This window comes from Narcine bancroftii, chromosome 13 (assembly GCF_036971445.1).
Source record: "Narcine bancroftii isolate sNarBan1 chromosome 13, sNarBan1.hap1, whole genome shotgun sequence".
Lineage (NCBI taxonomy): Eukaryota > Metazoa > Chordata > Chondrichthyes > Torpediniformes > Narcinidae > Narcine > Narcine bancroftii.
In genome coordinates, this window is record NC_091481.1 from 36,063,234 (window position 1) to 36,086,604 (window position 23,371).

Sequence of the window (23,371 nt, forward strand, 5' to 3'; positions counted from 1 at the left end):
AAAAGTCATCTGAACAACATGTAACAAACTGGCATTGAAGATTAATGAAAATTGCTTGTGAAAACTCCCAGATGGGATAAATTTAACTGCTTATCCCACAGATGTGTTCAAGTCAAAATTTGATACTTCCATTAAACACTTCAGGGCTTATTTCCAGTAATCGTATTCTGACTGAAAGAAGCCAAAAGCCCTGAACAGAAAGGTCTGCAAAAGGTAGTGGACACAGGCCAATATATCCCAGGCAAACCCTTCCCACCATCAAGAACGTTGCCGTCGGAGGGCAGGACCAATCATCACCTAGGATGTGCTCTGTTCTCGCTGCTGCCATCAGGAAAGAGGTATCGGCGCCACAAGACTTGCCCCACCAGGATCAGGAACAGCTGCTACCCCTCCAGCATCAGACTCCTCAACGACAAACTCAATCAGGGACTCACTTAAGGATTCTTACTTTGCTCATTATTTATTGCTGAATATTTATTTGACTGTATTTGCACAGTCAGTTTGTTTACATCTCACTCTTTTGTATACATCTTTTTTCTTCCTGAGTAGATTTACATTTAACGAAAAGTAGAAATTCTGCCTGGCCCGCAGGAAAAAGGAATGTCAGGGTTGTATGTGATATCATGTATGTACTCTGACAATGAATGTGAGCTTTGAAATCTGCACCTAATTGGCCTTTTGTATTGTCCACACCCTCATAGAAAACTAATTTTGAGGCTCAGCTTGTTCCCATTGGCATTCCAGCTGTTCCATTCACTAAATCCTCCCAGAAGTGGGTATTCTTTGGTAGAAAAGTAGCTCATTGGGAAAAGTGAGGCTGTTGTCAATGCACGGAGAATGCAGAAGACATCAGCTAATTTGTTTACTGCCTCGCAGCCAAGAAGAAAATAAATGATTGTACAATCATTAAGTGTTATAGCACAATCAAACAGCCCTGCAGCCCCCCACATCCATGCCAATGTCCTGCCCGTTTATACTAATCCCATTCACAGCATTGAGTCTGCGTCCTTCTGTGCCTTGTCTAATCACGCACTTGGCAAAATATCTGTTGACCATTGCAATCCATCGCGTCCTTGAGCAGCAAGTTCCTGATAGTAACCAATCGCTGTGTAAAAGATCTTTGGAAGTTCATTTTCCTGGAAAATGCAGCATCAGTGAACGGGAAAACTGTGAGATGTGGCACAGTTAAATAAAAACAGACAGTGTAGAACAGAAGTACAGTCTGTATTTTCCATCTGATCCAATATTTGGAGGTTGCCACATAGACGGAGATTTGTTTCCAGAACAAAGGGATGCAGAGCTGCCGGAACTCACTGGAGCTCATCAGAGCTCAGCTCTGGCACCTCATGGGGCTTCTCCGGGTACCTCATGGGGATTCTCCAGGCACCTCATGGGGCTTCTCCAATCACCTCAGAGATTCTCCAGGCACCTCATGGAGCTTCTCCAGGTACTTCATGGGGCTTCTCCAGTCACCTGATGGGGCCTCTCCAGTTACCTCATGGGACTTCTCCATTCACCTCATGGAGATTCTCCAGTCACCTCATGGGGCTTTTCCAGTTACCTCATGGGGCTTCTCCAGTCACCTCATCGGGCCGCTCTCGTCACCTCATGGGGCCTCTCCAGTCACCTCATGGGACTCCTCCTGGCACCTCATGGGGCTTCTCCAGTTACCTCATGGGGCTTCTCCCATCACCTGATGGGGCCTCTCCAGTCACCACATGGGGCTGCTCCAGGCACCTCAAGGGGCTTCTCCAGTCCCCACATGGGACCGTGCTAGCACCTCCTTGTCACCATTTTTGGTGAGCTCCAGCACCTAAAAAATTAACTCTGAACCCCTGGTAGAACATCTACTTTGGCAGTGTCTTCACTAGCAGACGCTATAGAGACAGGATCTCTGAGGCTTTTTCTTCAGAGATTTGCTCTCTAGTGATGTCTGGCACAAAGCACTTGCTGCCAGCAGTACCGTCATGGAGACAAGAATACTAAGTAAATAGCCAGTGCCTGTTTTTACATAGGGCTCAATAGAAGTAGCTGTGTGATGATTGTGCTTTTAAACCAAGCCTGTGAATGCCACAGGGAGTTGTATGGTTTCTTTGGAAGCCACCCACTCTGAGTGGCCGTGTAAATGGTGTTACACTGAACACATGGCACCAGTGACACCTGTCCTTCTGTGACTGTCTGGGCTCCAATCTTCGTTGACATTTGCTGGGAGATGGCATTGGGGAAGTAATACCTCAGATGCACTGGTAAGGTCCCATCCGGAGTGCTGTGATGCAATATGAAGCAGATTCAATCACATTTTATTTTTCATAGCCCACTTGTATTCACGTAATGTGGAATAATCATTGGATTTCCAGGAATGGTGGTTAGTCAATTTGCAAAATCGCTTACACAGAATGCTGAAAATTGCTCTTTGGTGTTTGGTATATTATGAGCTCCTGTTTTAGTAAAATGGAGTTATAGAAGGAGGGACTGAATGGTCACAGCTAACATTTAACGTTTCCCACAGCACATCACAAGTCACAGCCCAGTGACGATTCGACACATTGGAAGAAGTGAGAGAAGGTTTGTCGCAGTCTGTTCCAGACTCGATACATTTGCAAAGACACTGTGATTTTGCAGGGGGGAACCATTCTGGCTGCTGAAGAGAAAACAACTTTTTGAAGCAGCTTTTATGGCCAACCATTTTTTGTGGAATTCAGGGCAAAGCACCCTCTGGGAATGGCTGGGCCTTTTCGGTGGAGTGACCTCTGCCAGGAGGGTCTTTTTGGGAAGAAAAGTGTTGCATTTTGATTGTGACTAACAGTGAAGTTACTTGAAGAGACCAGAGCCAGGGTCTTGGAAGCTTCGTGGAGGCCACCCAGTTTGAGTCTTGCCTACAAAAGGACCAGGAGTGTTGTGACCACAGCTTGTGTGGATGGACATTTCTTCAAAGACAACGCAAGGTGAATTCGTGAGTTGAAGAAACTTTCTGGATTGTGGCATGGACTATAATGATTTGAGTATCGCTCTCTCTCTCCCTCACACACACACACACACACACACACACACACACACACACACACACACACACACACACACACACACACACACACACACACACACACACACGATAGCTGGGGATGGATTTAGTGTTAAGGATAGTTTAAGACAGGAGTCTCAAGCTTGCGGCCCGCGGGCCAACTGCGGCCCTCGGGACGATAGTTTGTGGCCCCGCCTTAATATGAAAGTTTAATGTTAGTGCAGCCCGCGAGTTTGATATGATTGGCACTTTTCAGTGTTGTGTGCAGAGCTGAACGAACCTACCAATCACGGTGGGGTATATTGCTCTCGGGGGCGGGACATCGGCTGGGCTATTTGCGAATATAAGCATATTTGTGTGCATTTTCTATTTGTCATTATATGCACGCGGCACATGAGCAATTTCCGCAGCCGCTTCACGCGCTTCGGCGTCCAGTCTGAACCCGGAAGTTGTTGCTCAGCGGGACAGAAAAAGAAGCATGTGTGAGTGTCTCTACTTCCCGCTGTGCTCTAATGTATGAGTTTACTTAGTGAAAACCAAAAGAAAGGATAACATGGAAGACAGTCCTGTTTTACACCACTGCCATTGATGACCTGACTGACCCATACTTTTGAAGTGGAATAATTTGTCACTGGGAAATGCACCAATCAATCTGAGCTCATATGCCAGATCTCATAAACCAACAGTGAGAAAAATGAAGGGGGATTACCAGCTTTAGGTTTTATTAGTTAAGGACAAATATTGGCTCAGACTGTGGAAGTTATGACCATACAATGGTGTTTGCAGATTTGTTAACTCCATTATTTTTTATTGCAGCTGGTTCTTGATAAAAACATGAAAGTGATTCGTCCAAGTATTCTGATTGAACTGAAAGATGAATCTCCAATTCGCCACAGCATAATGTTTGATAAAATGGATTCAAATTACATCTACTTGTTAACTATGAGGATGGTAAGCCGATACTTTTTCAGTCTTCCACATTTCTGTCATGTATTTATTTAATTTCTGGGATGTGGAGTTGCTTGGCAAGGTTGATGCCAACTACAGTTGCCCTGAGGAAGTGGTTGTGGGTTGTGATCAACTACTGCTTGGCTCTTGGTGATGGGCTCAGTTACTTGCAGGACATTTGGAGGACAGGCCTGGAATCTTATGAACTCCAGTACAGGTAGTGGGACGTCATCGTTGATAAACTCAAGGTTTTACAACAAAAATAAAGGACCCAGGTTTTGTTTAATACATTTACATTCTCATCAGAACTAGGAAGTGGTGGGGGGGGGGGGGGGGTGGGGAAAGTGAAAGCAAATGGAGTTTAATACTGATCAGTGTGAGGTGCTACATTCACAAATCAACAAATGGTAGACAATTGAGGAGTGCAGTAGAATAAAGGGGTTTAGGAATTCTGGTACATAATTCCCTGAAAGTGGAGTCACATGTAGATAGGGTGGTGAAGAAAGCTTTTGGTATGTTGGCCTTCATGAATCAGAGTATTGAGTACAGGAGTTTGGATGTTGATACGCTCGATCAACAACTCCAAAGCTGTAGAGTGAGGAACGATAGGCTTTATTACCCTTTAGACATAGCTGGCCCGATTCCAAGTGCTCGACTGAGGAGAGGGAGAGGGAGGCAACCTGTATTCCAAAGGGAGGAATTACCAGGGAGCGAGTCACCAATGGGAGACAGGCCAACTCATTGACTCATTGGCCAAATTTGGAATATTGTGTGCAGATTTGGTCGCAAAATTACAGGAAGGATATCAACAAAATAGAGAGAGTGCAGAAAAGATGTACACGAATGTTCCCCGAGTTTCAGGGTTTGAGTTACAGGGAGAGGTTAATCAGGCTAGGACTTTATAGAAGATTGAGGGGTGATTTGATAGAGGTATTTAAAATTATGAGGGGGACAGAAAGAGTAAATGTGGACAGGCTTTTTCCATTGAGAGTGGGGGAGATTCAAACAAGAGGAGATGGATTGAGATTGAAGGGGGAAAAGTTTAGGGGAAACATAAGGGGCAATTTCTTCACTCAGAGTGTGATGGGAGTGTGGAATGAGCTTCCAGCCAAAGTGGAAGATGCAGGCTCGATTTTAATATTGGATTTTAAAGTTAGATAGGTATATGAGTAAGAGAGGTATGGAAGGTTATGGACTGGGTGCAGCTCAGTGGGACAAGGTGGGAGAAGGTGTTCAGCATGGGATAGAAGGGCCGAACTGGCCTGTTTCTGTACCGTAATTGTCACATGGTTATAAAGACTTTTCATTAAATGAATGATTTGGTGATGTCATGCACGCACCCTGAACTTTGAACTTTGGTTAGATCATCCACTCTCAAATCTTCAAGAATCTTGGAATTTTTAAAGGGACCTAATTGAGACAAAACCTGAATGAAGATGGTTGGGTGATTCCCAGATTTTCTTTGCTTTATTGAGAAAAGATGCCATTGTTTCTATTGTTAGTCTAGTTTTATTTGCTCTCTAATTAACTCTCTAGACATCAATTTCAGAATACCTCGTGTTTGCTGTAGAATTGTTCACGTAATCATTATATCTGCCCTGCCTCTGCCCATCATCCACTGCAGTGATATCTATTTCTGGGCGAGAGAAAATTTCCTTTCACTTTTTAACAACCTTCTCCTTGTGATCACTTTGACAGCTTTCAGAGCCATTGTGTGAAGTGTAGTGACAGGCCTTCCTCAACCAGTTCTCAAATCCCATTATCCTTGTTTGTATCATTTTGATATCACTTCTTTGAGAGGTTTGACGAACGGGACATTGTAATTTAAAGCTTTGAAAATGTATTTTCTGTGATCGAACCGTTGGCCCACCTGGAGGTCTGCCTTATGTTAGTTCGAATTTTTTTGGACGATTTGTCTTGACTCTACCTCAATAGTGCTTTTCTTTGAGAAAATAATGTTTCAAAGCTTCGGTTGTGGTAATTGCATCTTAAATATGTCTCTCAGCTGTTTAATCTGTTAGGTCTTCATATCTATAATCTCAGAACCAAGTGGTATTCATGTTTCCATTTTAGCCAATCTGGATCAATTTCTCCACAAATATTTGATACCAGCCTCAATTTAGTCATTGTCACAGCAGCCTGCAGAATTTCTATTTCCAAATTGAAACCAGAAGCAGCGATATTTCCTCTTTCATTACCTTGACATTTCCCACCAAATTGCATGCCATCCTGTTACATTTTCACAGCGATGAGGAGGTCCTGGGCAATGGCCTTCTTGCAGTTGTGCGGGAATCCCTCGGGGGCTTTTCCTCCACTCATTCGCAAGACATAGACAGTTACTTTGAAGTAAAAAGCTTTTAGATCAGAGAGCAGTAAATAACCAGCCAGACCAAGGCAAGATAAGAATTCCTTCCCTTGGAGGACGTTGCGAACCAGATGCATCAGCTCAGCGCGATCTCAAAGTAGCCAAGAATGACCGGCAAATGGGCCACTGTGATCTGAGGGGAAAAACACAACTCAAGAGAGGTGGGTTATCAAATTTCCAGGAGTTCGCTCTTTCATTTTATTCAGCTGGAAGTCAGAGCAAATGCAGAAGTGGAAATCCCCAGCTGATGTGTCATTGGGGAGTGAGCTTTATACTGAGGACAGAGGTCCATTTTAAAGTTTTAATCCACATGCGCGCATCTGTCATAAAACACAAAACAATTCTCAGGTGGAAAATATTTCTGACGGTGCTACAGTGTAGAATATTTTCAGATACAGACTTACTAGACGCAACAAGCAATGATATGTCTTCAAAATGACAAAATTACCATGATCCGTTTCCCTCTGAGAATGCATTTTATGAGTGTTCCAGAGAAGAAAATAGGTACTATAGGATGGTAAATGACAGAAGAAAAAAAGAAAGGAATACAGAAGGAATTAGTAGAATGGGAGGGTGAATGACAGGCCACCTACTTTGGCTTCAGGAATGAATAAACTTTATGAAGCAGCCCAGTTGAAATTTATTAGTAAACTGATGGATTTGGACCAGCCCCCGAGTTGGGCTAAAGTTGAGATGCCCTGTATTTCTGAAGTCAAGGTGTATCAATTTATTTTTCAATGGAATGTAAATTTTTAAAAAATTTTTTTATTTTTTACACAATGAACCATATTGACCAAAATACATATAGACATTTTTCTCCAACCAATTTTCCTCTGCAACCGCTGCAACCGTGTCTGCCTGTCCCGCATCGGACTTGTCAGCCACAAACAAGCCTGCAGCTGACGTGGACATTTACCCCCTCCATAAATCTTTGTCCGCAAAGCCAAGCCAAAGAAAAGAAATATACAGTGTCATTATCTCCCCTTTTTCCCTCCACCCTTCCCTCCCTCCCTCTCCCCCTTCCCATTTATTCAAAGTTCAATCTATAAGATACATTAAATCCATTAAACAATTTGTCACTTAATAAAATAAACACGAAATTTTTATCTTTTACTTTTATATACTGAGTCAGTTCATTTCGATGTCTTCTCCTTCTGTCAGTTTCGGTGGTGGAGGTTCATGGTAGGATTTCTCTATTGTATTTCATGTATGGTTCCCATATTTGTTCGAATATTGTGATGTTATTTCTTAAATTATATGTGATTTTTTTCTAATGGAATACATTTATTTATTTCTATGTACCATTGTTGTATTCTCAAGTTGTCTTCTAATTTCCAGGTTGACATAATACATTTTTTTGCTACAGCTAGGGCTATCATAATAAATCTTTTCTGTGCTCTATCCAAATCGAGTCCAAATTCTTTATTTCTTATATTACTTAGAAGGAAGATCTCTGGGTTTTTTGGTATATTGCTTTTTGTAATTTTATTTAATATCTGGTTTAGATCTTCCCAAAATTTTTCCACTTTCTCACATGTCCAAATTGCATGTATTGTTGTTCCCATTTCTTTTTTACAGCGAAAACATCTGTCTGATATTGTTGGGACCCATTTATTTAACTTTTGGAGTGTGATGTATAGCCTGTGTAACCAATTATATTGTATCATGCGTAACCTCGTGTTTATTGTATTTTTCATGGTTCCGGAGCATAGCTTTTCCGATGTTTCATTCTTTATCTTTATGTTTAGATCTTGTTCCCATTTTTGTTTAGGTTTACAGTTTGTTTCCTCGTTCTCCTTTTCTTGCAGTTTGATGTACATGTTTGTTATAAATTTTTAAATGATCATTGTGTCTGTAATCACATATTCAAAATTGCTTCCTTCTGGTAACCTCAGCCTGCTTCCCAATTTGTCCTTCAAGTAGGTTTTCAGTTGGTGGTATGCAAACCTTGTATCGTGAGTTATATTATATTTGTCCTTCATTTGTTCAAAAGATAATAATTTATTTCCCGAAAAACAATTTTCTATTCTTTTGATCCCTTTTCTCTCCCATTCTCTGAAGGAAAGGTTATTTATTGTGAAAGGGATTAGTTGATTTTGTGTCAATATTAATTTTGGTAGTTGATCATTTATTTTATTCCTTTCTACGTGAATCTTCTTCCAAATGTTGAGCAGATGATGTAATACTAGTGAATTCCTACGTTGCACCAATTTTTCATCCCACTTATAGAGTATATGCTCAGGTATCTTCTCCCCTATTTTATCTAGCTCTAATCAGGTCCAATCTGGTTTTTCCCTTGTTTGATAAAAATCTGATAGGTATCTTAATTGTGCTGCTCTATAATAATTCTTAAAGTTTGGTAGTTGTAAGCCTCCTTGTTTGTACCATTCTGTTAATTTATCAAGTGCTATCCTCGATTTCCCCCCTTTCCATAAGAATTTCCTTATTATTTTCTTTAGCTCCTTGAAGAATTTCTCTGTTAGGTGAATTGGTAATGATTGAAATAGGTATTGTATCCTTGGGAAGATGTTCATTTTAATACAGTTGATCCTTCCTATCAGTGTTAGTGGTAAGTCTTTCCAGTGCTCTAAGTCGTCTTGTAATTTTTTCATTAATGGCTGATAATTTAGTTTATATAGATGGCCGAGATTATTATTTAGTTCTATACCTAGGTATCGAATTGCATGTATTTGCCATCTAAATGGTGATTCTTCCTTAAACTTTGTGAAATCCGCATTATTCATTGGCTACATTCTATTTGCAGAATGTAAATTTGTTGAGGGAATATAATATGCCAATATTAAAACATTTATTAAAACTATGGATTAAAAAAAAAGATTTTAGGATCAAAAGGTAAATTGTCAATTTTAACTCCATTATATAATAATCAGCTTATTTCTTTTTCAATGTTTAATAATCATTTATAGAGTTGGGATTCTAAAGGTATAAAGATGTTACAGGATTGTTTTGTAGAAGGTCAGTTTCTTTCTTTTAATCAATTGAAAGAGCATTTTGATATTGCTGAAAATTCTTTATTTGTTTATTATCAACTTCGAGCTTCGGTGAAAAATATGTATGGTAGAAAGATGACTTTACCTGTATTGACGGAATTTGAGACTTTGATTTCTTCTATACCAAAAATGGGTTATATTTCTGTTATGTACCAAGTATTACAAGACAATATGGATAAGCCAGAATGGGAGAAGTCTAAGCTTAAATGGCAAAATGACTTAGCTTTTGATTTTCCTGAAGAATATTGGGCACATACGTGTCATGACAGTGTTACTAAATTGACGAATGTGTGGGATGGAATGGTTAATTATAATTTTCTACATCAGTTGTATTTAAACCCAGAGAAATTGAAAAAATATGGTTTTAGTCATTCGGACTCTTGTTTTAGATGTGGTGCATGTACTGGAACTTTTTTATATGCTGTTTGGTCTGGTCTTGTGTGCATGTACAACCATTCTGGGATGAAATTAAGTTAATTTTGGAAAAATTATGTAATTTTAAATTACCATTAGATCCATCTATTTTTTTTTTTAATGGGTTATATGATTCCTTTAAAGGGATTAGGGTTGGATAAATTTCAAATTGCATTTATATATTTAGCATTATCTGTAGCTTGAAAATGTGTAGCAAGTACATGGAAAGATAATATAGTGATTAATATAATGTGATAGCATAATGAATTGAAAGCTTGTATTGTTATGGAAAAAAATTACATATAATCTGCATGACAGTTTTTTTTTGTTAATAAGTGGTTACCATATTTGGAATATATGCATATTTTGATTTATTATATAGTTTTAATTTTTGTTTATATATTTTTAGCTCTCCTTAAGAGAGCTGGCTGATGGGGTGGGAGGGGGGGCAGGGATTTTATTTATTGTTTTGTTCTTTTCTTATTTTTTTTTCTTTCTTTTTGTTTTTTAATTTAAAAAATATGTATTTATATAAAATTCTCTTTATAACCATATACAGCACAGAACAGGCCAGTTTGGCCCTACTAGTCCATGCCGGAACAAACAAATCCCCACCCTCCTAGTCCCACTGACCAGCACCTGGTCCATACCCCTCCAATCCTCTCCCCTCCATGTAATTATCCAGTCTTTCCTTAAATGTAAATAATGTCCTTGCTTAAAAAAAATAACTTCAACCACCTCTGCCGGAAACTTATTCCACATCCCAACCACCCTTTGCATGAAGAAATTTCACCTCATGTTCCCCTTATAATGTTCCCCCTGCAATCTCAAACCATGGCCTCTGGTTTGAATATCCCCCATTCTTAATTGAAAAAGCCTTTCCACGTTGACTCTCTCTGTCCCTTTTAAAATCTTGAACACCTCCATCAAATCTCCCCTCAATCTTCTACGCTCCAGAGAAAAAAGCCCCAGGCTGCTCAACCTTTCTCTGTAACTCAAACCCTGACATCCTGTCAACATTCTCGTGAACCTTCTCTGCACTCTCTCTATTTTGTTTATATCCTTCCTATAATTCGGTGACCAAAACTGCAAACAGTATTCCAAACTTGGCCTTACCAATGCTTTGTACAATTTCATCATAACATCCCAACTCTTGAATTCAATACTCTGATTTATGAAGGCCAACATTCCAAATGCCTTCTTCACCACTCTATCTACCTGAGTATCAAGTTTGAGGAGTTATTTACCATAACTCCTAAATCCCTTTGTTGCTCTGCACTCCTCAATTGTCTACCATTCAATGTATATGACCTATTTAGATTTGCCTTTCCAAAATGCAACACTTCACACTTATCCGTATTAAATTCCATCAGCCATTTCTCAGCCCACTCATCTAGCTTTCCTATATCTCTTTTTAAGCTACGGTAATCTTCCTCACTGTCCACAACACCACCAATCTTTGTATCATCTGCAAACTTACGTATCCAATTCACCACCCCTTCTTCCAGATCGTTAATATATATAACAAACAATAGTGGACCCAGGACTGATCCCTGAGGAACTCCACTTGTCACAGGCCTCCAATTTGACAAACAATTTTCTACCACTACTCTCTGACACCATCCATCCAACCACTGCTGAATCCATTTCACTACTTCTTTATTTATACCTAATGCCTCCACCTTTTTTCCTAACCTCCTGTGGGGAACTTTGTCAAAAGCTTTACTATTAATGATTCTTCAAATAAATAAAGTTTAATTTTAAAAAAAGGAATGAATAAACCAAGGAAAGTTAACTACACACAAAAAAATCCGCCAAAAGGGATAAATAATTGTGTTGTAGTAGGTGATGCCGGTAGAGGACCCATGATTCAGAGCCGAACAGGAGCGTGGGTATGACAACGGCTCTATATACACTAATCTTTGTGAGGTTTTTCAGTTGGTTGTTTTTCCAGACTCTTTTGTGTAGTCTTCCAAAGGCGGCTCCTAGAACGCTTCCACCAGCGTTGTCTCCACTCCATCCTCAACATTCATTGGAGCCACTTCATCCCTAACATCGAAGTACTTGAGATGGCAGAGGCCGACAGCATCGAATCCACGCTGCTGAAGATCCAACTGCGCTGGGTAGGTCACGTCTCCAGAATGGAGGACCATCGCATTCCCAAGATTGTGTTATATGGCAAGCTCTCCACTGGCCTCCGTGACAGAGGTGCACCAAAGAAGAGGTACAAGGACTGCCTAAAGAAATCTCTTGGTGCCTGCCACATTGATCACCGCCAGTGGGCTGATATCGCCTCAAACCGAGCATCTTGGTGCCTCACAGTTCGGCGGGCAGCAACCTCCTTTGAAGAAGACCGCAGAGCGCACCTCACTGACAAAAGACAAAGGAGGAAAAACCCAACACCCAACCCCAACCCACCAATTTTCCCTTGCAACCGCTGCAACTGTGTCTGCCTGTCCCGCATCGGACTTGTCAGCCACAAACGAGCCTGCAGCTGACATGGACATTACCCCTCCATAAATCTTCGTCCGCGAAGCCAAGCCAAAGAAAAAGATGGGTTGAGCTCAGCGTGCAGACTAGTTTATTGCAGGCTGTTGGGCTGTACTTATACTCCCAGCCCAGACCTGGCTGAGAACTGCGCTGGAGGGCACTGACATCATCCGGGCGTCACGTGATCCCCCAGTGTGGGCTTCTGAGCCCCGTGCTGGGAGGAAGGGAACACCCCCAACGGCGCCAGTTTGGCCGGCTGCCCCGCCACGTGGCTTACAAGCGGGGCCAGTTCACCTGCCTAGTGGTGAGCCACCACCCAGCCACCTCCCACCCACCCCCCACCCCCAGACACTGGTGCCAATGTCCTTTTTCGCTGGGCGGCCTCATTTCTTGGGCTGTGCTGCGACCATGTGCTCAGTGGGATCGAGGTGCGCTGGCTTCAGCCTGTCCACGGTAAACAGCTCCCGCCTGGACCCAATGTCCAGCGTGAACGTGGAGCCGGAATGCTGTACAACCCTGTAGTCACCTTGTACGGACGCTGCAGAGGTGCCCTGCTGAATGAAAATGAACTCTGTGGAAAGCAGTTCGCCGGGATTGTGAGAAGGGCGGCTGCCTTGTCTGGGCGGCGGTGGGGGTTTGAACGAGTCCAAGCGTGCCCTGAGGTGAGGAAGTAGTTCGTGCGGTGACCGCTGGGGATTGTGAGGTGTGTTGATGAACTCACCAGGTAGTGTTAGCGGCGCACCATAGACCAGCTCAGCAGATGACTCCTGCAGATCATCCTTAGGAGTGGAGCGGATGCCCAGGAGCACCCAAGGCAGTTCGCCCACCCAGTCGGGACTGGTGAGGCGGGCCATGAGTGCCGACTTAAGATGGCGGTACAGTCCATTGACCTGCGGGTGGTAGGCCGTGGTGCGGTGTAGCTGGATCCCCAACCTGTTGGGGAGCTGTGCCCAGAGCGCAGATGTGAACTGGGCATCCCAATCTCTGGTGAGGTGACCCGGGATGCCGAACTATGCAACAGTGCTCAGGAACAGGAGTCAGTGGAGGAGTCTGGCATTGGGATCGCTTCAGGCCAGTGAGTGGTGTGGTCCACCATCGTAAACAGGTAACGGTTGTCCCGGGAAACGGGTAAGGGCCCGACGATGTCCACGTGAATGTGGCGAACTGTTCCCAAACGTATTCGAACTCCTGTACGGGTGCCCTGGTGTGCCTATGCACCTTGGATGCACCAGTGGGTGTATTTTCTGGCTCAGCCTGTGATCTGCTTCCGCAGCCCATGCCATATGAACTGTTCTGCCACCATCCGGACTGTGGACCTGATGGATGGATGTGAAAGGTCATGGATGTGACAGAAGATCTGCCTGTGCCACTGCTGGGGAACCACTGGTCGTGGAGTGCCCATGGAGATATCGCACAGGATGGTACCTTCACTACTTGGAGTCGGGAGGTCTCGGAACCACAGGCCCATGATGGCAGTCTTGAAGGCCCTCATCTCCTCATCAGACTTCTGGTCCCGGCCGAGCTGGTTGAAGTCGAGGCTGGGCATCAGCGTGCCGATGGCCGGTCACGAGAGTGCATTGGCAACCACATTGTCCTTCCTTCTCCCCCTTGTGCCGAATGTCGGTGGTAAATTCTGACACGAAGGAGAGGTGACGCTGCTGGCGGGCTGACCAGGGGTCTTTTGCCATCGTGAGCGCCTGTGTGAGGGGTTTGTGGTCAGTGAAGATGGTAAAAGTCCTCCCCTCTAAAAAATAGTGGAAATGCCGCACCACCAGGTACATGTCCAGTAACTCGTGGTCGAAGGCACTATACTTGCGTTCCGGCGGGCAGAATAGGCGGCTGAAGAATGCCAGCGGCTTCCAATGTCCATTCACCTGCTGCTGCAGGATGGCACCTACAGCCATTGCAGAGGCATCGACAGAGAATGCCATATGCAGGTCAGTGTGCGGGTGGGCGAGCATGGTGGCCTTCGTGAGGGTGTCCTTGGTGGCCTCGAATGTGGTGCAGCCTTCTGGGTTCAAAGCGAGCGTTTTGTGCTTGGCTGCGATGAGGGCGAATAGTGGCTGCATGATGCGCGCAGCTCCCGGGATGAAATGGTTGTAAAAATTGACCATACCCGCGAACTCCTGCAGCCCCTTGAGGCTGTCCGGGCATGAGAACTCTCTGATAGTGGCAACCTTTGCAGCGGCAGCCATGGCTCCTTCGGCCGTGATGGTATGGCCCAGGAACTGCAAGGACTCTTTCCTGAACTGGGAGTTGGCCAGGTTGATGGTAAGGCTGAAATCAGCCAGCCAGGAGAAAAGGGCACGTAGGTGGGCCTTATATTATGCCTGGTCCTTGCTGGCAACGAGGATGTTGTCCAAATAAATAAAGACAAAATCCAAGTTTATGCCCACAGTCCATGAGGTGCTGGAAGGTCTGAGCAGTATTCTTGAGTCCAAACAGCATGCGCACGAATTCAATCAAGCCAAAGGGGCTGATGATGGCCATCTTGGGTATGTCTTCAGGGTGCACTGGGATCTGGTGTTATCCACGCACCGTCAACCTTGGAGAAAACCTTTGCACCGTGTAGGTTGGCCGTAAAGTCTTGGATGTGAGGGATGGGCCCCTTTGGCCCTTCTATTCTGTTCTGAAAGATATTGTTTTGCGTCTTCCCACTGACCTGGCTAAATTTAAATTAAAGGACTGGGACAAAGACTGCTGAGGGCCTGATAACCAGTGGATGGTAACTAGACTGAAGGAAAAGGAAATGAGAAGCTCTGGTGTGGAAAGTGTCATCACTAAAATACTTATGGCAGGGAGATGAAGGGGTGAATAGTGGAAGATTATGCAGTCAGAGTTGCAAGGAAGTAATGGACACTTATTGCTAACCTATCAAGTGGTAGAATAGTGAAGGAAAGTAATGCAAGAGGCAGAGCTGGACTAAGTGAAAATGAGAGTAGGGTGGGAGGATAATGAAACATCTGAGTTCTGTGAAAGTGTACGGGCATCTGTGAAACTGAGAAAAGGAATGAGGAAAGTAGCTTGAGGATGCTGGAACAACGAACGCTCCGCAGAGGCATTACGTGAACCCACATGGGATTCAGAGACTGATTCTATAACATAAACCCACATGGAATCAGAGACTGACTCTATAAGGTGAACCACGTGGGATTCAGAGACTGACTCTAGAACGTGACCTCACGTGGGATTCAGAGGCTGATTCTAGAACGTGAACCCACGTATGATTCAGGGACTGACTCTAGAACATGAACCCACGTGGGATTCAGAGACTGGCTCTAGAACGTGAACCCACGTGGGATTCAGAGTCTGGCTCTAGAACGTGAACCCACGTGGGATTCAGAGACCGACTCTAGAACGTGAACCCACGTGGGATTCAGAGACTGACTCTAGAATGTGAACCCACATGAGATTCAGAGACTGACTCTAGAACGTGAACTCACATGGGATTCAGAGACCGACTCTAGAACGTGAACCCACGTGGGATTCAGAGACTGACTCTAGAACATGAACTCACGTGGGATTCAGAGACTGACTCTAGAACGTGAACCCATGTGGGATTCAGAGACTGACTCTAGAACGTGAACCCATGTGGGATTCAGAGGCTGATTATTTCCACATTTTCTGTTTTTATTTATCTAACATTGAGAGTAAATAGATTTTGGACAATAAATGATGACCTGGCAAATGATGTCCCACATCCTGAAATGACGTTTAAATGCTTCCAACATCTTCCCACCTACTGCCTCCTCCCAGCCCTTTATGTTCACATAAAATTCCATTTTGTACCCAAATGCTCTTTTACCATTTATTTGGTGTTTGAAAAAAAATGGAGAGATGAACTGTCTCCTGTGAGCAGATGGAAAGATTAGACAGGTTGGGAGTTTATTCCCTGAAGCATAGAAGAATGAGGGGAGATGTTTGTGAAGGTCGCCCTATCAGTAGCCAGGAAGTGTACTGCGGTCACGTGGAAGTCCAACTCCTGGCTAAATACCACACGATGGAAAGTGGAAATGCAGAGTTGAATTCTGGAGAAAATCACCTACAGTGAAAGGAGAAAACCTGATACATTTGTCAGAGTCTGGCAACCCTATTTGAAATACATTGGTCGACAGATTTGATCCCCCCCTTCAAATATGGGTACTGTAACAATCCGTCCCAGTAGGGAAATGAGTGGGATTAAGGAAGTGGGACATGAGGCAGACGACGGGCTTTCTTAGATTTGTCGTTAGTCTTTCTTTTTATTCCTTACCTTCTGTTATTTAGTCAATATCATGCATTTTTTTTCTGGCTTTTTCCTCGGTTTCTGTTGTGGTCGTTGACCCCACCAGTACATGTGTTTGTATAATTTATATGGCCGTATGCTCCGTTGCATTGGGGTAAGGGAGGGGGTGTGTGGAGGTGGGGGGGGGGGTGTGAGGATAAATACAGACTCCATATGTTATATAGGTGTTGAAGGAGATTGTGTTTGAATTTTTATAAAATAAAAAATAAAATATTTTAAAAAAAAAGAATGAGGGGAGATTCGATCGAGGTGTTTAAAATTATGTGGGGGATAGACAATAAACGTAGATAGACTTTTTCCACTGAGAGTAGGTGAGATACGAACCAGAGGTCATGGGTTAAGGGTGAGGGGGGAGGGGTGCGGTGTGGAACGAGCTGCCAGCTGAAGTGGTGACTGCAGGCTCAATTTTAACATTTAAGCAGAATTTGGACAGGCACATGGATGGGAGAGGAATGGAGGGCTATGGGGTGGATGCAGGCCAGTAGGACTAGGCAAATAAAATGGCTCTGCACGGACTAGAAGGGCCGAGGTGGCCTGCTTCTGTGCGGTAGTGTTCTATGGTTATATGGTTCAGTGGACTGGCCATCCATGATTCTGTCTACATTAGAATCAGAATTGAGTACAGTAGAGGCTAACTGGGCTCCTGTTTCTTTAACCTCCCAACAAATCAGTCCACATTTGTGCATTAGAATTTCCTTCTTTGTGTGTGAGGAGATTTCTGAAGTCTTCCTTCTCTTGGCTCTGCAGGTGAGGAGGCTGAAGGTGTCAAACTGCTCCCAGTACAGATCGTGTGAGAACTGCTTGTCAGCGCAGGACCCGAACTGTGGTTGGTGCATTCACCTGCAAAGGTCTGTTTTGTTTAAAATTGCTGGACTCCTATACTGTTAGGCAGCACTTGGGACTTTATTAGCACAATTTCATGGTTGCTTTTTGGATCATGTTGTGCCTGTCACTACTCAACCATCCTAGTCTCTCCATTTATCCACTGAACATGTGCCTGTGGGTCGGATCACCCTGGAAATGACCTGGTGTTTGGACTCTTCACACCTTCACTCACATATTCTTAGACGCAGAGGGCCAAATGAACCGAGCTCCTGCCCCTTTCAACTAATTCAACCTGAGTCCAGTAAGGTGGGGCCAACTCCAGGCATCAATCGGGCTCTGTGTCCTGAGGCTCCGGCAGAGAAGCATCCCAAAGTCCTGCGACAGGTCTCAAGCTGTCAAAGGCCTTTAAATATTATTGATCTCTGATGGAGACATTTTAAAAATATTTAAATAGGTTCAAATAAAGGTAATAAAAACTTGAAACATAAATCTTGTAATTAAGACATTAAAACTAAGATCAATAATATTAAAATAAAGAAAGCTGTGCATGTTTACAGGCAGGAGCCTGGAAGTGGTTTCACTCATATTGCTTTTAGTCCACAGAAACACGCCCTTCATCCATGCTAACCTGGGTGCCTTCCCGACCCAGTCCCCTAACCTGCATTTGCCTTTAAACCTCTCCTCCCCGTTACCTGTCTAAATGTCCTTTAAACATGTTAAGTGTACCCTTCACTACCACTTCATCTGGCAGATCATTCCTCCGTCTTCTGTGTGGAAAAACCTCCCCCTCGGATCCACTTTTCCCTTTCACCTTAAGCCTAGGTGTTCATGTTTTTGATTTAAACTACCATAAGAAAAGACTGTGACCATCCACCGTCTCTGTGTCCCTCATGATTTTATAAACCTCCGTAAGGTCACCCTTTGGTCTGTTTTGATACACGGATTCAGAGACTAACTCTATAACGTGAACCCAAACCGTGTCTTGTCCTAACACCTGCAGTCTCAGCAACGTCCCTGTGAAACATTTCTGCACCCTCCGTAGCTTAATCACATCCTTCCTATGGTATGGTGACTGGAACTGCACACAATATTCCAGGTGCAATCTCACTAATGTCCAATGCATCCCAACTCTTGTCCTCGATATTCTAAATTTTAATTTTAAAAACATTTAAATGTTTAAAATTTCGACGTACAGCACGGTAACAGGCCATTTTGGCCCATGAGCCTGTCCTGCCTAATTACACCTAATTAACTGACAACCCCAGTACATTTTTAATGGTGGGAAGAAACCGGAACCCCTGAGGAAAACCGATGCAGACAACGAACAAACTCTTAATAGACTGCGCAGGATTCAAACCCCGGTCCTGGTTGCTGGTACAGTAAAGGAGTTGCGCTAACCGCTACACTAACTTTTCTCTTCGAAGAAAGCAAACATGCCTTGCATGTTCACCACTTTGCCTGTGACACCACTTACAGAAAACTCCATGGTTGTATTGCAAAGGAATCTCTTCTACAACACGCCCCAGAACTCCTGTCATGCACTGTATATGTCCTGACCTGGCTTAACTTCCCAACTTCATAACTTCCAATTGGTGCTTGTACTCTAGTGCTGCAATGTAGTTTTGACTGATTGTGGACAACCTCTTGAGGCATGAATGTTCTACCTATCAGAGAACAGAGAATAGGGTGCACTGGCCTACATCTTTCAGTGTGCCTTGGACCTCTGCAGAGGACTGGGCATGGGCAGAAGTCTGAAGTATGCTGAATTCTCTGTGAAATTGTTAGTGTTTGTTCAGTTCCATTCAGACTGAACACTGTTGCTATGAATTCATGAAGGCCACCTTGATATGGTTCAAAATATTTCCAGACTTCCTTAGGACATAGAATCAGATAATCAGAATTTATTGCCATGAATATGTCACAAAATACGTTGTTTTGCAGAAGCGTCACAGTGTAAACATTTCTATAAACCACATTTCAAAATAAATAAAAAGTAGTGCAAGAAAAAGACAAAGTGAGGCAGTGTCTTTGGTTCATTGTTCATTCAGGAATCTGATGGCAGCGGGGAAGAAGCTGCGCTTGTGCTGTTGAGCGCTCGACTTCAGGCTCCTGCACCTTTTCCCCGATGGTGACGGAGTGAAGGAGGCCTGGTGGGGGGGTTCCTTGAGGATAGAGGCTGTTTTCTTAAGACACCACCTCATGTAAATGTCCTCGATGGAGTGAAGTCTGGTGCCTGTGTTGTCCCAGGAAGTCATAGGAAACCATTCTGGGCAACCGAGTTAATGCCAGCTGGCACACAATCCCATTCCCCCCCATTAATGTTTCCCTGCCACGCTCCCATCAATTCTCCCTGGTTCTATCACCCCCCCCTAAACAGTTGGGGGGGGTGCCTGGTTCTATCACCACCCTAAACAGTTGGGGGGGCCTGGTTCTATCACCTCCCTAAACAGTTGAGGGGGTCCTGGTTCTATCACCCCCCCTAAACAATTGGGGGGCTGGTTCTATCAACCCCCTAAATAGTTGGGGGGAGCCTGGTTCTATCACCCCCCTAAACAGTTGGGGGGGGCCCAGTTCTATCACCCCCCTAAACTGTTGGGGGGGGGGCCTGGTTATATCACCTCCCTAAACAGTTGAGGGGGCCCCGGTTCTATCACCCCCCCCTAAAAGTTCTATCAACCCCCTAAATAGTTGGGGGGGGCCTGGTTCTATCACCCCCCTAAACAGTTGGGGGGCCCAGTTCTATCACCCCCTAAACTGTGGGGGTGGGCCTGGTTCTATCACCCCCCTAACCAGTTGAAGGGACCCTGGTTCTATCACCTCCCTAAACAGATGAGGGGGCCCCGGTTCTATCACCCCCCCTAAACAATGGAGGGGTGTACTTTGGTCTTCACAGTGGCCAATTATCCAACTGCACATCTTTGAGACGGGGAGCAATCCAGAGCTCCAGGAGGAAACCCAAGTGGCCTCTGGGAGAACGTGCAAACTCAACGCAGACAGAACTGAAGGTCAGGGTCAAACCTGGGGAAGTAGCTCTGCCAGATGTTGTCAATGAGCTGCACTAGATTTAGAATCACTTCCATACCTGCAGTGTAATCACTGGTGAAATACGTTGCTTATTTCAAGCTTATTCTGATGGCAGAATTTCTTTACAGTACGATCCATACTTTCTGAACTTCAGACACTTCACTTCTAATATAGGAACAGCTTCACTTCACCTTTGTTCTGAATGGAAAAAGCTTGTGTGGGAAGTGATTGCATGTGAACGGGGTCTCTGGGCAGAGCAGAAAGGAGTGGGCTGGCAGTGAGGACATATTGTAGCTGGCAGAAATGTTGTAGGGTCATACAGCATGGAAACAGGCCCTTCGGCCCATACTGACCAAAGACTCGTACTAGTCCCACCTGCCTATGTTTGGCCTGTTTCGCTCTAAATCCATCCTCCATTGTTTTCTTAAGCATCTCAACAGGGCCTGCCTCAACCACCTCCTCCAGCAGGTTGTTCCACTCTGTGTAAAAAGTTACACCCCCCCCCCACCCCACTTTAAATCTATATCCTCTGGTAACTGCTTCCCGTACTCTGGGCAAAAGACTCCCTGAATTCATGCAAACTATTATGGTTTTTATACTTCCATGAGATCAACCCCAGAAGAGTGGCGCTCGTGGGGTGAAAGGTAAGGATGAAAGGAGCTCCGTTCTAACTGAGGGGAGAAGGGGTGGGAGTAGAAGTGTGGGAATTGGAGGAGGTGTGGATGAGAGTTTTGTCAAGCACTGTGGGGAATTAAGCCTGGCTTCCCGATGAAGGGGGATTTTTTCAATGTCCTGGAGTGGCAAGATATGGAGGAGATGGAGAAACGGAGAGATAGGGTTGGAAACCTTATAAGAAGTAGGGTGGGAGAAGTTGTAGTCTGGGTTGGTGAGCTTTTAATATACATTACTGGATTATTTGTCTCCTGGGATGGAGGCAGGGAATGAGAAAGGGGAGAGAGCTCTTGGAAATTTATAAACAGTGTCCGTTTTTTACAGGTGTTCCTTCTGGGATGAATGCCAAGAAGAAAATCTGATAAACATTGCGAACCCTGACAGCTGTCCAAAAGTAACCTTTAGACCTTTGGCAATAGATAATACTTTGAAGGAAAAAATGGTAACATCAAATTATTTCTCACTTTATAAATTGCACTGTGGATTTGCTTTACCATGTTGATTTTGTGCATCATGTGATAGACCATGCTAGATTTTGTTCTCAAGCCAAGCACAATCAATGAGCCAAACTGTATCAGTGGGAGAAGAAGAATGTCAACTGGGGATGGAGGGGGGAGAAGCAGAGGGGCAAGAAAAACAATTGGGTCAAGTGGAGGCAGATGGTGGAGGTGGTGAGTGAAGGCAAAGGCTGCCAGACCTAGAATTGGATGAGTGGAGAAGGTGAGAATGGTGGTACAGACTCCAGATGGAACTGAGTGTCAGGTCACTCGACTTAGTGCTACTGGCACCATGTAACCCAGTACTGCCTGTCGCATGATCGGTGACTAAACTGGTTCCCCTACCAGGCTTGCCTGGTGCTGAGGGTGGCTAGATGCAGGATGAAAAGCAAGACCTGTCAAAGGGCGGGTGAACCGTCTCGTAGGTCCACAGCCATATAGAAAACACTAGAAGCATGGTCTGGCCATTCATTGCCACAGAACTTCCCCTGTGCTGCTGGATCCGGTAAGGGGTGTCGAGAAGGTGGATCTGGACGTGGCAACCCCTACTCATTCTCGCACAAGCTGTTCCTTTCTGAGGTGTAAATCCCACAAACTGACAGAAAGGAACCGTCATCATCCCTTGGGGTGGAGAGCCAGAATATGGAGCTGAAGGGAAGTGGTGGAATCGAGGATAGATGATGATGGTGGGGATGAGGATGGGAGGAGGGATGGGTATGTGTGGATGGGAAAGGTGGGGAGGGTGGGTGGGAGGGAAGGGAAGAGCAGAAGGGGACAGGAGAGAGAGGGGAAATTACCTGAAATTTTAAAATACCATGTTTGTACCATTGGGCTGCAGACTGCCCAAGCAGAGTATGAGCTGTGGTTTCTATTGTTGGTAGTGGACCTCACTCAGGCAGTGGAGAAGGACCAGGACAGACAATAAAGGAACAGGAGTCAAAATGGCATGCAACTGGGAGGTCAAGATGGGAGGCCACTGCAGACAGAGTACAGACACTGCAAAATGGCCTGGTCTCACTGAGATAGAGAAGGCTACATCAGGGGCACTAAATGCAGCAGAGGCGATTGGAGGATGTACCTGGGAACGTTTGCCTCAGGTAGTTGGTCAATCACACGTGAGGCCCCTGCCTCACCCACCCATGTCCTGCACACTTTCCTCAGTCCTGATGAAAAGTTCCAGCCAAAACATCGACCATTCTTTTTCTCCCACTGAGTTCGAATTTTAATTTTTTAAACATTTAGGCGTACAGCACAGTAAACAGGCCATTTCGGCTCGTGCTGCCCAAATGCACCCAATTAATCCCTGGCACGTTTCGAATGGTGGGAGGAAACCGGAGTCCCTGGAGAAAACCCACACAGACACGGGGAGATCGTGCGAACTCCTTACAGACAGCGCAGGATTCGAACCCCGGTCCTGATGATTGGCGCTGTAACCGCAATGCTGACTGTTGCTCCACAGCAGTTTGCATTTAGCTTTAGGTTCCAGCTCCTGCAGTCTCCTGTTCATCTTTAGATTTTGTGCTGCTCTCAATATTCTCCAAAGGATACTTAGACCGTGGAAAAAGGAGCCAGAATGATTTACAAGGAGAGGTATTAATCATCAGAGAGGCAAAGGAGCCAAGGCAGCTCTCTCTGGGGAAAGAGCAACATTTTGAGAGTGTAAACTCAGGGAACAGGGAATTCAAGGCCAACATATTTTTGTGCAAAAGTGATTAGAATATAAATCATGCCATTGGCCAGCATGGTTGGTGTAGCGGTTAGCACAATGCCTTTACAGTGCCAGTGATCGGGACCGAGGTTTGAATCCCGCCCTGTCTG

At 44.5% G+C, this 23,371-nt stretch overlaps 1 protein-coding gene across 1 annotated transcript in view; it reads left to right on the forward strand.

Annotated features, from left to right (window-relative positions):
• plxnc1 (plexin C1) overlaps nucleotides 1-23,371 on the forward strand; it is a 148,205-nt gene that overhangs the window by 29,813 nt on the left and 95,021 nt on the right. The window contains exons 3-5 of the mRNA XM_069908713.1: nucleotides 3,839-3,973; nucleotides 17,283-17,383; nucleotides 21,381-21,498. Coding sequence (XP_069764814.1) covers nucleotides 3,839-3,973; nucleotides 17,283-17,383; nucleotides 21,381-21,498 — 354 coding nt within the window. The remainder of the gene's footprint in view (nucleotides 1-3,838; nucleotides 3,974-17,282; nucleotides 17,384-21,380; nucleotides 21,499-23,371) is intronic.